An 18849-nucleotide genomic window follows, 5' to 3' on the forward strand; every position below is an offset into this window, starting at 1 on the left:
TATTATTTCAACACGACTGAGAGTAAATTGTTGTGTTCAAAGTGTCATTAAAAAACAGATTTTCTGTATTCTTTATGAAGTATTCATGCGAACAAGCATAAACTAGGATGGTGAGTACAGTCAGTACCCACCTTCCAGAGTCGTTGGCAACTGTCAAAATAAAGACAGTTTATTTGTATTGTTTTGTTCTGCTGGAGGGATGGAAATTGTTTGACAAGTCAACAGGATTTTTGAATGTACCCACATCCACATTATACAGTTTGTTTCTACCGAACTAAGTTTTGAAAGATTTTAAATTATAGTGGTTAAGTCTGTACTTGTAATCTTATGATTATAGAAATTACTGAGGGCAGGACATTTACTCTGTCTACTATAAACTATATCACTGTTCATACATTAAACAGGATACCACATAGACTCAGGGGAGTTTTATTTTGAAATCCACTGTCACCATGTTACATAATGTGAAAGAATGTGTAATGAAGCTGTGATAAACGTTGATTTGTCTTTCATAAATGAATCATTGTGCACGGTGTGAGTATGAAAGTGTTATATAAACCTTCCAAATAGAAAGCAGGATTCAGTATTCATTTGAACAAGCGGAGGTCACTGCTGTGAATGAAATATATGTAATTTAGTGCTAATATGAGACAGTCTTGTGCTACATTTTTTTTTTTATGCAGCTCTACTTTTGTAGCAGACACAATTATGCCTCACTTGTTAAATTGACCGTTATGGTACGATAAGCTGCAAGTTCACAGAATTTATCTACATTAATTCTACCCAATTACCTTGCACATCAAAGAAAGCTTGCAGTATTTTTCAGATATTGTACGTCTCTCTCTTTGTATCGGGATGTGCATTATCATATGATGTCATTAGGACTGAGAAAAGGAAAGATTATAACTCCAGTTTCTTGTCTGGGTCATGTTAAACTGGAGAGTAACAGTAGCTGATAGTATTAATCTTTCTTGTTGATCTTAATTTATAGTAAGGTCCTGCTAATGTAATAATAATGTTAATACATGCACACACACACTGATATTGAGAGCCTGTTTTTGGCTGCAAATCATGTACTTGAAGGGAGTCATATATTGATTTAGTGTGATTTACTAAACGATCACACTGATCATGGCTTTCCACCATTTTTTATTTATTTATTTATATTTTTGCAGGGAACATTTGGACCCATATTTCTTGGGGATGTTTCGTCCCACTGGGAGATGCATGACGGGAGCGCAAAGGGAGCGAGGAGATTCATTGGCTGTATCAGGGAACTTCGGGTCAACTCAAAGGAGATTTACCTGGTGGGCGAGGCGGCGAAAGGGAGAAACATCAAGAACTGTGACCCACCTGTCTGCCAACACCTTCCCTGTCGTAACGGAGGAACTTGTGTCAGGTACTAGGTCACCTTTTACATTACTGAAAAACACCATGCTTCCTTTGACCCCGACAGGCAAGAATATAAAATCCAGTTTTTAATGCATTTTTCTTCAGTAATAACCCCAGAAATTAGGTGAGCTAGTGTTAGTCATGCATGAATCAAACCAAAGAAAGAAGTGTTTACTGGATGTGCTTGTACTACAAACAACCAAGGTCATGAAAAAGACTTAGTATGTTTGTAGGGGAGTCATTCCATCTCCATGTTAGCCCATGTGACTCAGTGTGAGGCAGGACTGTCACAGCCAGTTTTTCTGTTGTAGGAATACATATTCCAGTTTAAATTGTTTTCCCAATCTCTGAAAACATGAATGGAGCTGTGGCTGTGCAATGGGAGCTTTGAGCACACACGTACCCAGTCAGCCAGCGAATGAAATGACAGTTTTGGCAACAGCTCCCCTTCCCAGCTCCAACCATTTCTTAATGCAGAACTGTCAAGCTTATCTTATCTACTTTTGGACTAATTTCAAATTAGGCCTACTCTGGGCTAACTGTGCTCTGTGAAATATTGGACTGGGACTCAGCATCAGTCAACATAAATTGATTAGAAATTGCATCAAAGGGTGAAATATTGGATTGGGACATCTCTATGGATGATTTTCAACACATGATGTAACTATTTTGTTTAATGCTGATCTGAATCTGGAATTTAAAATTAAATTTTTTTAGGGATAAAGTGTGCAACATGCAAGTTGGTAAAAGTTGCATGCTACTGAGTCTGCAGATATTTTTTGACAATAAACAAACTGTCTCAAGGGCTGCAGCTTTGCAAGTTGATTAATTTTTCAGTGTTGTTGAAAGTTTGAGTTCTCCGAGAGTTTGGAACACTGCACCAATTAAATGTACAACACAAAATAAATATGCAATAGCAGAAAGTCAGGCGGAAAGGAAAGTGCCGGCTTCAGCGTGATGGCGCCTGCTCTCCCTCAGTTCAGCAATGCCTCCGTGAGGAGTCAGGACAACAGATCTAGCACTGGGTTCGCATTGGTGATAAGGGGATAGAAGAGAGGTCAGCTAGTTGTTGACCATCTTGTGGTTCTCTTCAGCTTTCTGCTCTGTTCAAAATTTTCAGTCTACCGCCTGCTGATGACCTCTGCTTTTGGTTTTGACTTCATATGACATTCAATACAGAAAACAAACCATCTTGCCAAAATGTCCTACAGCGGTTCCTTATCTGGCAGAAGAGGAACTCAAGTAACTTTATAATATTGCCAGTGTTAACCCAGAGGAACTTATCTAGAACTAAATCCTTAAATCTTCTGTGATAAATATTTCTATATTAACAATAGATCACATGACTACTTGTATGTGAAAGCAGTGGCTCATACTGATGAACCCACAGAGAATCATTGCACTTCATAGTTCTCCTCTACTCTATGGAGTGTTTTAGCGTCTATCCGTGCATTATTTTGGCTTTACAGCCCACAGATTCACTGTTTTTCTCATTCTCAATGTTGTTTTCAGCCACAGCAGCTCTAAAAACCCCACTGTACACTGCCTGCACAGCATCAACCAGCCGGCAGACAGCTAGAAAATTAGTGACTAGCAGGTGATCAGTGGAGAATTCAGCTGCTGTGTGTCAGAGAATCAATGAAGAGCAAAAACAGAGCTAAAATGAGGGTGAACGCTGGCCTTAAATTCATCAGGTGGACACAAACAGGACTCCACGTGATTGCTACTGTTGCATGGATGCGTAAATTGATTTTACATAGAAATATGTGATAATGGTCGGACAGAGTATTTACCATTTCTTTGAGTGGCTGTACACTAAAGGATGAAGGTAGGCATGTTCTGTTCCCTCCCATGTCTCTATAAATCTGCAGTATTTTGTTGGCCCAGTAAAGGTAATCCCTGTGCCAAACTTAGTCCCTTGTGCTAGACTAAATATGTGAAGATCTATTCTTCCTTCATCTTTTCTAGTGCAGCTCATCAGACTGCCATCACACTCCACTTACCAGCAATTTTGCCTGTCTTTTTAAGTATGCATTAACTACATATGATGCTCCTTCACCTTAGGTAATCCAGAAAATAGCTACTCTAAATGTCTTCTTCATTGTGTTATGACACTATAAATTAACAGTTGCTTTTATTAAAGGAATGGAAAGGGGCACCATGAATATTGGAATATGAATGGCTCTAAGAATACCAATTAAGAGCCAGTGGCATTGTGGTCACATTGGCTTGTCATGTGCGTAAGAGGGGGCCTTGCAATTATCTGTGTGATGAATACGCGTTAATGCAGTATCCTCTTGAACCACACAGCATGCAGGGGTCACCAGGAGTTCACAGAGCTCTCTTCATTCTGTTAGTCGCCCTGGTTTGCCACAATATAATAGAATGAAAAAGGATTTTGATTGTGGGTTCAGTTGGGGTGATTTCAGAGCTGTCCTTTTTCATGTGGTTTTCCGTTCACTTAGGCATGTAGAAATATCAATATTAAAGCTGAGAGGATAATGGCTTGTGGTCGGTGGGTGATACATACATATTAGATAGTTAAGTGACATCAACGTGAAAAGCCAGACAGTGAACGCCGAGGGACAATGCCCTTTTTATTCTTCAGAACCAGCTCTGCGATGCGGGATATCTGTCTCATTTATAAACCTCAGCTGCGTGTTGCTGAGAACATGTTATTAGACTGACTGTAAATGCAGCAGATGGAAATATTGAAACGGACGTAGTGGCCAAGCTGCACACGCACACATACATGCAGGAAGTACTTTGCAGTTCCTCTTTGGCAAACAAGAACACCAGTAAGAAAAAGAATATTTAATCAGAGCAAAATGTGAACACTTTCCTTTCCACAGTCAGATAATTATTTATGAAATGCAGCATGCCATCATCTCTAGATTAGACTATGAGAAAAATACATACAGCTGCACAATCCCTCCTGTGTTATACTGATATACAGATGTACCTGTGACCAGTTGTGGGGGCGCGGTGTGAAAGGGCCGCACTTGCGTCCTGTTCCCTGACTGATGGCCTCTCTTTGTGCTTTTGTATGGGCGTCTAGAGCGGACCTCTGGAACATGAGCCAACTTGAGATATAATCTGTCAATTAACGAGCTTTAGAGGTGCTGATTTAGTTGCCTTTGTATATAGCTTTATACTAGCTGTTTCCCCTGTTTTCAGCTAAGCTAAGCTAACAGTCACTAACAGTAGCTTCATATTTTACTGTACAGAAAACGGTATAATAATCATAAAATTAATTATAGCTGCTTTAAAGTTTTCATCAGATCGTGACCTCTTGTGACAGATCACATAAGTAGATCCACTGTTACCAAGTAGAGGATGGATATTTGCTCACACACACACACACACACACACACACACCCATGTAGACAGAATTGCTTCCTACTGATTGGCTGCAGTAGAGACATTCCCTTCCTCGTTATGAGATGGTCCGGCTTCGGTGGCACAAACCTCCACTTAATGGTGAATTCTCCCGATGCTCCATTTCACAGCCTGTTATTCGTAAAGAAAGTGAAACTGATTTTTATCTTAATCAGAGTTCCAGCTATACTTGTTTCAAAGTACCTATAAAATAACTCAAGGTCCAAGAAACAATTATTTTAATTCACCATGAGAAACAAACATAGCTATCATCCCGTGTGTGATTACAGTCCCTGAAGAATATTTCCAGAGAAAACTTGCTCATTACAGAGTTTATTGTATTTGTGTCTTTGAATTTTGGAGGACGAGTGCCTTCAAAACAACTGTGCGATGGTGTTTTTTGGCCAAATTGTTTATTTTTATACATTTTCTTTTTTAAAAGTGAGTTTCTGTGCAACCTTGACATACTTAGAAGTAGCTGATAATGATTATATAAGCATTAAAATGACTTGGGGACAAGTCTCACATGGCTCTGTATGAAAACACGGAGGGACAGGAAATGTTTCTGCTTTTGATTTTTCTTTTAGACCAGATCAGACCTCTGACTCCAGATAAAGACAATTCTATATATACAGTTAAATACAAAGGTCAAATATGTTAATCTGATGTCAGTTTGTGTTCATGAAGACTCTCCACAAGACATTACTAAATAGAAATATTGGTAACTAAAACTAAACAGAATGATTTTCTGTATTAGAGAATCAGACTCAAGTTATTCTATATTTTTCTTAATGCCAACAAATTACATGAAAAGACATTAGTCCGTCTCTCAGTGCTCTCTGACTTTCCTACCCTGCCTGTGGCACTCAGCCCCAAGCCCAGTGGCTCTTGGTGAGAACATAAATCTTCAAAAAAGGGATCACGAATATATAGTTTTACTATTAAATATGCCTGAATGATAATAATACCTGCTGGCAACTGTAGTTTTTAGCAAATGTGACTCAAACAGGAGTAAGTAATGCATTTGTTGGGGACTATTTTCAGCTAGTAGCAAAAGTTAATTGATTAAAAATGGAGGTGATGCATGTGAAATGAAAAAAAAGGTTTAAACATGGATGTGAAATGAAAAGTTGAGTGATAAAATATCATGTGATTTGATCCATGTGAAGCCCATTTGATTAAAGTCATTGCGATATGATGAAAACAGCCATGAGCCATGTTTCATCACTGTCTTACATACATCATTCATCACTGACAACACAAAATTGCCATTTATCATCAAAAGAAAGTGGCCTCAAGGGAGGGAGTAACAAAAACTCCCGAAATTAATGGTGAAAGTGATTAAATGTACGTTAATTGAAAAACAGAGTGATAAATTGTCAATTGATTTGATTAGATTAAAAAAATAAAAAAAAAACTTGCTTAGGGTTAGGAAAAGATCTCAGGGGACTCCATCAGTTAGTCAGTTTTGACAGATAGTTTTGGTTGACATTTTGGGCAAAAGTGACAAAAATTGCTCGCTGTAAATGATAAATGTCAGTTTGTTATTGTGAATGATTAATGATCAGTAACAATCCAGCGGATTATCAGAGCAAAGCGGTTTTCAAAAATGAATGATAATCAAGTTTGCCAAATCGGTTGACATTTTCATCACTTCCATTTTCTTCAGTTGAGTCAGTCGAGATCACTTTCTTTAAAAGATGAATGGCAATTTTGTTTTGTCAGTGATAAATGGAAAATGATGAGGAAAAATGATGAAACGTGGCTCTGTTTTCATCATATCATGACTATTCTAATTAAATTGGCTTTAAATCGATCAAATCACTTGATATTTTATCACTTTTTTCATTTTTCATTACACTTCCATTTTTATGTCTCTATTTTTCAAATCACGTGCGTTTTCATCACCTCCTCCTTTATCAGTTCACTTTTATGACTTCCTCCCCTCATAACAGTGCTAGTGTTCGTGGTAATGAAGGAACATGTCACCCAGTGCAATGATGGGGCTCACTGGTGTGTTTTTAATAGTTCTTCAACAACAATGGAGGGTTGCAGAATAAGTCATATAAGGCTTTGGATACACACAGGCAATACTTACATAAACAGATGACCTGTGAACTGTTTAGACTGAATTTTATGCAACACTGTTTTACTGACAAGAGGCCAGACTTCATTAGTAGACATGAAGTCGCTGTTTTGTGATCTCAGTGGGACCCAAAACTCAAACCTTATTCTAAAAACATACAAGATTCTACAAGTGCAGGCACGTGTCCTTGAAGGCATCACCTTTTGTGGGGAACATCATGATCTCCAGTTAAAGGAATCTGTTCTCCACAGTGAGGTGTCATCTTATTTTATTTGTCATTTTATTCATCCAGCACCAGCCAGTCTTCAGCGTGCACATCATTTGTCACTAAATGGCTGTGTTTCCTTCTTTCAGACTTTTTTTTTTTTGTCTCTCACCTCTTTGTCATGTCAGTGATAGTTTGAGTGTTTTTTTTTTTTTTTTTTTGTCTCCGTCTTCCCTTTAAACACTGCTTCAGTTTTGGTTCCAGCAACAATGCAGCTCAACATTTTGCCTTTTTGTTTTCTTGGCAAATGTCGGTTCACAAAAGTAGGTGGAACTTCACATCATTTGGCCCGATGACAGCTTGCTATTGCTGCCTGTGTGTTGGTGAGAGAGGAGACCAGTGATGGTGCTACATCACAGCATGTCGTGAACATAGTGGACACATTTTGTGTTCATAGAGAAAATATTTCGCCAAATCTCTCCCAGGGTTAATTTACAGCTGATTCTTTCTCAGATCAAAAACACAGTGGTACTAATTCTTCTGTCTGAACCCGTGTTAAGTGAAGAAATGTTAAATCATTGCAACATCTTTATTTTAAAACATGGAGGCAACGCACTCAGTTTGTTAACAGGTATGCTAAGGTTTTTTCTTTTCCTTTTCAGTCAATGTATCAGCAGTTTAGAAATGCAAAAATAAAAAAAAAAATCTTGAATAAATACGCTGGCACATTTGAAAAGTCTGGAGTTTAAACATGTGAATATACTTTCAAAGTGTTACAGAAAAGCAGAGCCTTCTGCAGAGCGCAGTGTGTTCTAGGTTGGACTGCAGAAATACTGTCTGATCCCTTGAGAAAAGTTCCCTCACGCTTTATGCCTCCTTTCTATAAGGATTTTATTTCAAGTGTCATCTAAAGTGTGCTCCTCTATGGCAGTAGGTTTCAAAAGACTCTGTGATGGAGACTTAACAGACATCAGGGTGCCTGGAAGAGGTTAGAGAAATATCGAACAGCCGTCTGCTAAAACAGGAGCCGGAGTGCGTCAGGTGAATGCCATGTGTAAATTCCACTTCATCCCTTTGCTCAAATTCACAAGACAAATAATTGAGCGAGGAACTCATCGGCTTTCAAATGATTTTCCCTCCCACCCACTAAGAATTATAGTGTCTGTAGTATAACGGTGTCCAATTGGCTGTTTACAATACTGGAAAGCAAATGGCATTTCAGGACCAAAGCAGTTATTCTCTATAAATATCTGCTAAACCCAGTGGTCCTTTTTATTTTAACAAAGGATAAAGTGGGCTAAAAGCTTTCATCCTGAGAACTGAAGACTGCTATGGCAGCAGAGCCTCATCAGCGCCTTACTGTAAGAAGTGTATTTGCATACCAACAAGCACTTGAAAAGAAATGTTCTGTAAATAACTTACAAGGGATGAAATCTGAGGATGTATGTGGCCCCACAGCTTATTGTTCTAGCTGACAGGGATATCATAAGCTAAGCGGTCTATTATTCATCATTTTATCTGGTACTTATTTGATTAAAAATGTAGTCATCCTTAATAATTTAGCGAACCTACAATGTATTGTAGCAGGGCAGTCTTTGAATGGCATGAAGTATACGGTGAGTACCGGCTTTATGCATTTATGATTAACATATTCAAATGACTGTGCAAACATCACTACAGTTTCATAATCGAAGTGATTGCCTCAGCCAAATTAAAGTAACCTTTTGTCACCCCACACAGCCAAGTTTTTGATTAGGCCAATTAAAACTCAAGTGTTTTCAACTGTGCTCCCTCTCCTCCTCTATCTACACTTCACATTTTTTGAGGCAGCAGTACCTGCTGCCCGCTTTTAGTGCTTCTATACAAGACGCTAGACAAGTCATTACGTTGCCTTAAATTACATGTGATTTAGTTCAGCTGCTTTCAACGCATCTGAAGAGAACTGTTGTTTACCAAACGAAGGTAGTAAATACTTCCAAGGTCAATATTGTCGTGTTGCTTGATTCCTTTTTATTATGTGCCCGTTTTTTATATTTCTGTTCAATAAAACTGCAGCTCACATTATCCTTGCTGTACTTTGAGTATTTCACGCAAAAAATATATAGAATCTTCTTGTAAAAAGACATAAATTAATAAATATGTCCTCACCAAACCTGTTTGTTGAAACCTCTCCACAGAGAGGCAAGTTTAGAATTGACCATGATTTTTAAATAATGCATGAAATCATGTATGGAAAACTTTCCTGCAGTCATAGAAATATATTAATTTGTGTATCCATCCATCATTTTTGTTTTATACTCTTTTATCCTGTGCAGGGTGGAGTGTTGGACAGACAATCATATTCACACTTTTATTCATATCTACCAACAATTTAAATTCTCCACTTCACCAAATCTGCATGTTTTTTGACTGGAGGAGGAAACTGGAGCATCTCAAGCAAAACCCACTCATTTTGTGTGCCACCAACATTTAAACGCAAACATCGACTGACAATGCAAGGGACAAATTAGCAACGCTGCAAGAAGCGAAGCAGAGACTGCGCCAGGAGGTGCTCCATTAAATATTTGATTCAAGTTGTCAACGATTATACAAGTAACAATGCCTCTTCTGTTCAATTCGTGGCAATTTTAATCTGTGACTATTGTTCTGAAAATAATGGTCACACAATTGGCGGCGACAACGTGTAGCTGTGTATCACTGTGCCTTAAAATGTCTCAAAATTGACTTGAGCAGCCTGTTAATAATCATACACTGGAAATTTTTGACTGCATTATGCACCATTCTTTTGTACTTCAATACAGCCATATCTAACAATGCTCAACTACGGTGACAGAATGTAAATATTTCATTTCAAGAAGCCAGTTTCTCAAGGAGCAAACTACATCCTGCAGTGCTGCTGCTGCTCAAAACACATTATTAATTTATAGATTTGAAACCCCACCAATGCTTCCTCTATCTGATATTATACCTTTCAAAGTTGTGCACATCTCAGAGCATTTTATAAAGTCCCTGTCTGCATATTACTTTGCATGCTAGATCACCCTCCTCTTCTTGCCAAGAGAGGAAGCACACGCATATGAATCGAGGAAGGAACACATTGAAAATCTTGTACAATTTCTCCCTGTGAGTTTTCTGACACGCTACTAATCATCGGCTGTAATTTTTTAGGCTGCGTGTGTTTACATTTACCAAAAGACATGTGAAGTTATTTCTGCCTCTGCTAAGATGATTAAATCTATGACAACATCCTTATTTTTTCTCCACCACGCTCTCCACATTCACTCAAATGCTTGTGTTTCAGCAGATCTCATAGATCACAGGTATTCCATCAGGCTGGACACATTTGTTCTTAACATTTTTTCAAGTCTTTCATGCGTTACGGGGTGGGATGTTTGATCGTCGCCTTTCTCCATGTGTGTTCTGTAGGCCACCATGTGAGCTTGTAAAGCATCTGGACATGCTGCTGCAATGTCATGGTCCATTTTCACCTCTGGCCTAATGATGTCTCCCTCTATGTCTTCATGTTTAGTGATGCCGAGGACTGGTTCTGTGAGTGCCCCCCGCTCTACACGGGCCGACTGTGCCAGTTCCACGCCTGTGAGCGCAACCCCTGCGGTCATGGAGCCACATGCATCCCAAAGTCGCCCTTGGAGGCCGTATGTCTCTGCCCCTATGGAAGACAAGGTCTGCTGTGTGAGGAGCGTAAGTGTTGCAGCGCCACACGGATCCATTTATTTCACCCTGAAAGACCGTGGAGGAGGTATCGTCATTCACAGGGGTGTCGAGACACAAAACAAAACAGCAGTGGAAAATAAAACGCTTATATATAGAATAGTAACATCAAGTCAATAATAAAAATATAGGAATAAAATAGAAGAAATAGAGATAAATACAATATTTAAAATTGAGCGCAACATTGAGTTAAAAACAATCAATTAAAACTAGGACTGAAATGAGGCCTTTAAACCTTTGAACCTTGAGTCCAAGTTGAAGACCTTTTGCAGATCAATGCGGTGTAGACTTAGCAGCTTTATTAAAAGGCTGATCTGCAAACAGTTGGGGAATGAGAGCCCTGAGCAGTTGGTAGAATGAGAGCCTGTTGTTAAGTAAAGGGATTAATGAAACTAAATTGTGCTGAAAAGGCAGAAACGTCTTCCTCCAGCAATGGAGTCAGACAATCATAGCAAAACTTATGGCTGCTTTGCTGAATATTCCAAAAGACTTAGTTCATAAGATCTTATTTCCCAACAACTGTAACTACAGCAGTGTGACTTAAAGCAACTTTTCTATGGAACTTTTTTCTTAAAATGTCAGGCCTCTGCCGTGCAGCAGGGTGCTGATGTGTTCTCACATTAACAGCGATGTCACTGTCACTTCTGCACGTCTACGGTCACTTATTTTTCATTTCATCATAAACTACGGTATAACACAGTACTGGCATATAATAACTTTCTATCACACCTCCACAGACATTTGTTCAAGCTTCGTGAAATTCTGACTGGCTAACCAAAACTAATGATAATTTCTAAGCTGTTAGCATTCTGACCCTCGCTGAGTTAATAATGGTTGTGCAGTTATCTAACTGCAGGGGAAAAGGGACATATCATTGCCCGCCTCTGTGCTGTTTTATCTCTGTAGCCTACTGACAGACAAAAGCATGTGTCTGCACGTAAGGTGAGACATTGTGAACGTACCCTATAGCTACAAGCTGCAGTTGTTGAAAAACCACTGGAGCAACTGATTAACAGAACACATTAACACACTAATATTTGCAAGCCTGACATTTCCATTTGCGGTTAATGCTAATTAGTAAGTGCTAGCAAGCTAACATGCTAAACTAAGATAGTGACAATGGTGAATATACTACGTGCTAAAACATGAGCGTGTTAGCACTGTCATCGTAACTACACCGACATTAGCATTTATCTCACATCACTTCTGTACAGCCTCACAGAGCGGCTAGCACGTCTTGTGCACTCAAAATTGGAAATCACAAAGCTAATCGCTAATTCAGGATAAACAGGAACTTATAGGAAATGTGAATCTGGTTTATGGTAGTCTATAAGTCCATAGGAAAGGGGCTTCACAGATCGCGCTTCTCACAAACAGGGTTTTGCTTGACTAAACTGACTGTAGGAGCAGCAGGGCACTTGGCATATAAGTCGCTCAGCCATGTCACAGCCCCTGACAGACTCGCAGCACCCACATGCCAAACAGAGTAATCTAACCTTCCAGTGTCACACTAAGTATATGGCTGGCATTTGAATTTTAATCCTGATAACATCAGATAAGATCAGAGTCAAAACTGATCACTCCTGAGGTCCCCTGCCTCTGTGGGCTTGTCTGTACTTGGTACTTCTAGCAAAATACTGTCAGTGATAATGTGGTCGCTGTCCTCTCTCTCTGTCTCTCTCTCTCTCTCTCTCTCTCCCCCTCCCCCTCCCTCCCTCCCTCTATTTGAGAAAAGGCTAAAGTTGTTTGTCCAGCAGGAAACATGAAAGAGCAAAATGTGTTTTTCTACACATAATATTTTCAAGTCTTAGTTCCCATGTGCACTTTAATTCATAAGGTTTGTGTGTGAACAAGCAGGAAAGGGAAGACTAGGAAGTGCTATTGATGCTGGGGAGCCTCAAGAGTTGAGTTCATGAAACATTAATGGATGTTTAAGATGATTTCAATCAGAATTATTAATGCTCCATCTTTGTACACAACTTGCCCATACCTCCTGTTCAAGATTCATGTTTAGGTTTGAAGGAGAAAAACATTGAGGACAATACATCATATGTAAAATGTACAGTGCCACTAGTAGCCCTACAGCACAGTACTAGCACTTCTTATTTCTCAAATACAGTCACAGTTCATTCTGTCTGTCTTGAATATTAGCTTTGTCTGCTAATTATAATGTTGCTGGCTGTGATTATCATTTTAATTTCACATGTTTCCAGTCAAGGATGTGACAGGTCCGAGTGCACAAAACAAAAATAATGCTAACACTGATTTTAACAGTCTCGCAATCAACAAATTACAGCCAAGTGCAGTTATGCAATGCCATCTTTTTTTAGTGCATCATATTCTCATAGACACATTTTACACAATCCATTTTCAATGGTTTTAATATGTGTGCCTAAACACTGTGCAGCATTATTCTGCATCAGCACTTCAGTTCAGTATTGATTTAGCGACATTTCTGTTACCCTTGCGTTGTTCTGAGACTGAGAAGGATATAGTACTATATTCTAGACAGTATCTCTAAATCGGGGCAAGTGTTGGTTTCCCAGTTTCACCATACGCATGCTTTTTTTTTTGTCAGAATACATTTGCATCTGTTGCCACAAATCATTCTGTTTTTCTCCTGCTACTCCTGCAGGTTATTACACAGATACCCAGCAAAGTGGAAATGCTATGTAATGTTACTTGACATAGTGCGGCAGTATAATCCACAGATGGATACATGTCATGGAGGCAGTCCATTAGCTTCTTTGATAATAATATGTTCTGTAACCACTAGTTAGAGTGTTGTACTGTGATGAGTTAGCTAACAGAAACTATGAGCAGGAACACATAAGTGTAAACCAATAGACCTCAGGGATTTCTATTGATTTTGTATTTACAGATGACATCTAATGCCCGTGCTACATGTCTGGAAATAAGTGGCTACATGCAGAATGGTTGAATGAGTGGAATGAATGACAGAAGATTTACACAGTAATTCACTCCTACAGCCCTATCACCTATTACATCAGAAGAGTTATTATGGACCTTTGTGCTTTTGAATGAATGCGGTTTAGCACACCCAAAGGTAACTGATAGTTAAGTCAACCTTTTCATAAGCTTAGAGTTACTGTATGAGATTAAAGCTGCCTGCAGGACACTTCTGAAATATGGAACTTTAATGTCTTTTAGTGTCTGTTGAATAAGATGTAGATGGGGAGTTTAATTTTGGAAAATGCAGGGAATTAACTCAAAATCAAGACCACGTGCAGAATCGAATGAAATGCAAATGCAGTGTTAGATTTGTGAAACGTCTGTTTTTGTGGACACTGTATCCGACAAACATGTACAATACAGTGAAACTAATATAACAGCATTACAATCTGTTGCCTCAAAGCTTAAGACTTAGATATTTAACACACAAGTAATATGACACAGATATGATTAGGCACTTAGAATATGTTAATAAATAAAGCAGTTTTGATAAGAAATCCTGATTAAAAATTCTATAAACACAAGATCAAATGTTATTCAATATAAAACAGTTATTGACTAAGAGAATAGCTTCATATTGCATTTATAATACTGTCATTTTTTATTAATTCCTCTTATCTAAAATGTGCTAATATCAGTTTGGATCAGTTCAGATACAGAATTAATTTGTACAGCGGGCTCGAGGATAATTCATCCATGAACAAATAGCTCAAGGTCATTTAATTTAGTAACAATGGTTGACATGTTTGCATCTGGCCTGAAAGAGTGGGAAGAGCACACACACCAAGGCGTAAAAATAAGCTGTAGCCGCAAAGCTCAGGCCATGCAATGGAACAACAGGCAAATAAAGCTCTATCAGACTAGAGATGATAACAGAAGCATTTCCAGCTTTATTAATAATTTAGCAGCCAAACAGAGCTGAGGGCAGTCGCAGAGGGGAGCTCGGAACCCCTCTTAGCCATCGCCTGGGGCTGCAGAAGAATATGCAAGGTGTTTCCAGTGAAGAAGGAGTGCAGTTCTGTGTTTGAATCCTCAGTGCTGTGGAAAAAAAAACACACACACACACACAAAAATAAAATACACAGCAGCATGTAATTTTGAATGAGCGCGGAGAAATTTACATTGAATCCCCAGCGTTAAATCAAGTCGATGGAAATGCTGAGCGGGAGAACAAGAGAGAGCATTATTGAATCAACCGTGCATTCTGAGTGAGTAAACTTGAGATTGTAATTGAATATCACTGGGATTATTGTGCTACACTTGTGAACACTGAGCATGAAACGATGCTTGCTTGCCAGAACCCGTCCTAAACAGCTCTTAATGAAAATAGAATAGGGCTGAAGAGGTGATAGTATTTGAAAACAGGTCATCATGTAATAGCATTCAGAAAAGAAAATGTTTCCCCTCGCCCCTGGTATGTAATGTGTAGCAACAGTGCCATCTTTTGGTAACCCGTGAGGGAGATGATGAATCAAGACCCTGTTTTCTCCTAATTCAAAAAAGATTACCCCACACAGGCACCCACACCAGCCACTGCTTGTCACATTTGAACACAAATATGAATATGAGTGTTTGTGACTGTGTTTGTGTTGCAGCCATCAATATAACTCGTGCCAGATTCAGCGGAAGCGACGAGTTTGGTTACACCTCCTTTGTGGCTTATTCCTCCATCCCGAGCCTCAGTTTCTACTACGAGTTCAAGCTGAAGTTCACGCTCGCCGACAATTCATCGGCTGTGAGAGACAACCTGATGCTGTTCGCTGGGCATAAAGGACAAGGTGAGCTCCAAACTAGACACCCGAGCAGCAATTTCAAATTATTCTTGCGGTCAAATAAAAGGAGGAACACAACTTTGAGACATCTCCTTGGATTTTACTTGTCAAACTCCATTAAGGATTTTAAAAGACATGCTGTTGCCATTTTGAGAGGTTTCACCCACTGTGTATGGTAATGTGCTATCTAATAGATTTCCACTCTCCTCTGAGATCCTCTAATCAAGAGGATTTTCTTTCTTGGCAGATTTGGAGACATTAATAGCGAGTCCTCCCGCAGTCAAGCAGTTAGTTAATTTCCAGCTAAACTGTTGTTGTTCTTGACTTTCAAAGGGAGCATGTTGGAACTGCAAGCATAAAATGAACATATGAACCAAGCATCTCAAAGGTACCAGTGTTAATTGAATGAAACAGACTTTGAGGTGTAGGTGCAATGTGATGCTGTCAGCAGCCATCACTTTAAATTAGGATCTCCTCTCTGTGGGGTCAGATTTGGGAGCAGGTAACCGTCGTGTCATTGTCACCAACATATTTCATCAAAGATAGCAGAGGAAGAAAAAAGACAAGATCTTGTGGATCTCCTGCACTTGTTTTCTCTCGAGAGCACAATTCATCAAGGTGGAGGCCAAACAAAATAAGAGCAGTATGAATAATGAAATAGTTGTCAGGCGTGTGAGCACCACAGTTGGAAATGGTGCAAATTCAAAGGCACAATATGAGAACAGATGAAATGTGAACAATTCACATGATAATTGGTTTAATGAAGTGGCTTCTTTTGATCACCACCACCAAGCAATGTTAATTATTTCATAGCAGTGATCAGGTTACATGGAGTTGAACAAGCAGAGTGGCAAAACATAATGCAATAATACAATACATGAAACACATGGAAGTCTGAAATTTGTCTCTCAGCACACAAATCTATTCTAAATGTTTGTTTTAGTGTTTACAATGAGTGTTTCCACTGAAAGCACTTGTTTCTGTTTGAGGTTTTGAGGATGCTCAGCAGGAAATCTTCGATGTTTCATATGTATTTGTCTACTGTGCTCATTGGCTTCCTTTTCATGTGTTTTCCAGGAAACGATGGTGATGACTTCCTTGTTTTGGGACTACGAAATGGAAGAGTAGTGCATAAATTCAACCTCGGATCTGGCGTAGCAACCTTAGTCAGCGATCGACTCAACCACCGGATCAACATTCACACTGTTTCATTTGGAAGGTCCAAGAAAACAGGATGGCTGAAGGTGATTCGATGATGAGGAAAGCGCCTATCGTGTAAAAAGGGTTCCTGCATACTGTATACATATACAGATTTGATGCACCATTCTTCTGAAATGATGGTTCCCAACCTGGGTTCAGTACCATTCAAGAGTAAATCTAACGAGCTCAGCAGAAAATTAAAGGCGTAAGAAAGAAATAATATGTTTTTGTTCAATACAACTTGTAACAGCATTATGTTATGTTATGTGTTCTGGCTTGTAGCTTATCTGGTCTTTTCCTTGTGAAATAATCAATGCTTCTCGGTCTTCAGGCTTCTAGAAATCCTACAAATGAAATGAGAAGGAAAATTAACTCTTTAGTTGCACTGCCGGTCGTGCAAACAGCAGCGAAAGTGCATGAAGAGAATAGCGATGTACAGAATGAATAACAGACCAATGGAGAAGTATAGAAGAAGAAGGTATGCAACTGTCGAGGGGTCACAAGCCGAAAAGATTGGGAACCCCTGTTCTAAACAGTATTCCTTCGTTTGATCTCATCGAACCACACACCGACTCCCATTTCCACTCATGTATTCACCCTTTTCCTTTCATTTGTCACCTGACTGTACATGGTTCAACCTTTATATATTGCGTTGTGTACTTGCACACACAAACACTATAGATTTATCGATGGTGGTCATGTAGGCTGGTAAATGGTGTTATGGGTAAATGTTTGTTTTTTTTGGAACACAGCAGGTTTCTGTGTAACAGCAAATCATTTTGGTCCAGTGATCAGGCAGAACAGGATGTTCACATCATCTAAAGTGTGGCTGGAAAATCTGCAGGAAGCGTGAGATGCTATCGAGTCAGCAAGGGCCGAGGTCCCCTGGGGAATCGATGCCTCGAAGATTTTAGTCTGTACAGAGAGCAAAAACATGGGAATATAGAACTGTAGCTATTGTGGCTAATAAGTGGACACTGCCTCAGTAACTCTGTGATCAATCTAGGTCATAGATCCTTTTCAACTTTGGCAGATTTTTTTAGGTGAATTGTTCTCCCATACCGACGCCTACAGATGTAAGACTCGAGTATTGACATGTCTTTCTCAGGTTGATGGACAACGCAACAGAACGGGATCGTCTCCAGGACCCCTGATGAGCCTCAATGTTTTCACCCAGCTCTTTGTGGGTGGATATAATGAGTACACCCCTGAACTATTGCCACTTGGCTCCAGGTTCCGTCATGGCTTTCAGGGTAAGACTGCCACGGCTTTATTACAACCAAACACTGCCATGTGGTGTGAGAGCACTGGGGCTTGGAGTTTCTCCCAGGATCTCCATCTCTTTGTAAGCAGAGGAGAAGGTGTGTAATGAAAATGGAGTTACAGGCTCGGACTGTGTATGAGGCCAGAACAGAGCTTTGGTGCTGATTGTATCTGCACCTTTTAATCACTCCCAGCATAGTCTTGTGTTGTGTGCAAATCCATTCCACTGCTGATAAGTCACTTCAGCCAGGGTGCCATACCAATAATCTCTGTCATCATCAGCATCATTTATGTTTTCTCTCAAGTGACCCCGTGTAGGAATGTATTCTGGAGAGCATTCAATGTGGCTGCTAATGTGCAGAGCTGTGGAGCAAAATTGCCATAACTGTAATGATGACAACAGCTATGAATATCATCATAACCATATTCAGCAGTCTCTGCACTACAGCAATGAAGCTTGTTATTATAAAATGTCATGGTAGATCCATTTGAGGTGAACAAGAGCTTTTTATGTTGAAGGACTGGAGCAATTTTGTGCATTTGCTTATTTATCATCATATAATTCCCTTTTCTGCTCGTCAGATAAACCCTCAAAAATCAAATCAGCTATGGTAGAGCATCAGTTTGCCCGTGCCGTATCAGACTGTCACAGGGCCCCTATACTGGTGTGTTCTACCTGAGCCAGGCGACACCAGTGGAACCATAACCTTTTTGCTCGGGATGTAATGAGAACTCATGAGCGTCTAATCAGATCTGTGTGACCTTCCTCGAGCCCTAATCATGATGGCTGGCAGTGAGCACACTGATAATACACTTCACTCCCAGTTATCAACAGATCCACACTCCCC

General features: G+C 39.5%; 1 protein-coding gene across 1 annotated transcript in view; it reads left to right on the forward strand.

The window, feature by feature from the left end:
• The window catches only part of eys (eyes shut homolog), a 141041-nt gene that overhangs the window by 118882 nt on the left and 3310 nt on the right, over positions 1-18849 (forward strand). Inside the window, exons 42-46 of the mRNA XM_076742472.1 lie at positions 1176-1399; positions 10591-10763; positions 15362-15544; positions 16616-16782; positions 17847-17991. Of these exons, the coding sequence (XP_076598587.1) occupies positions 1176-1399; positions 10591-10763; positions 15362-15544; positions 16616-16782; positions 17847-17991 (892 nt within the window). The remainder of the gene's footprint in view (positions 1-1175; positions 1400-10590; positions 10764-15361; positions 15545-16615; positions 16783-17846; positions 17992-18849) is intronic.

This window comes from Chaetodon auriga, chromosome 11 (assembly GCF_051107435.1).
Source record: "Chaetodon auriga isolate fChaAug3 chromosome 11, fChaAug3.hap1, whole genome shotgun sequence".
NCBI classification, from domain to species: Eukaryota; Metazoa; Chordata; class Actinopteri; order Chaetodontiformes; family Chaetodontidae; genus Chaetodon; species Chaetodon auriga.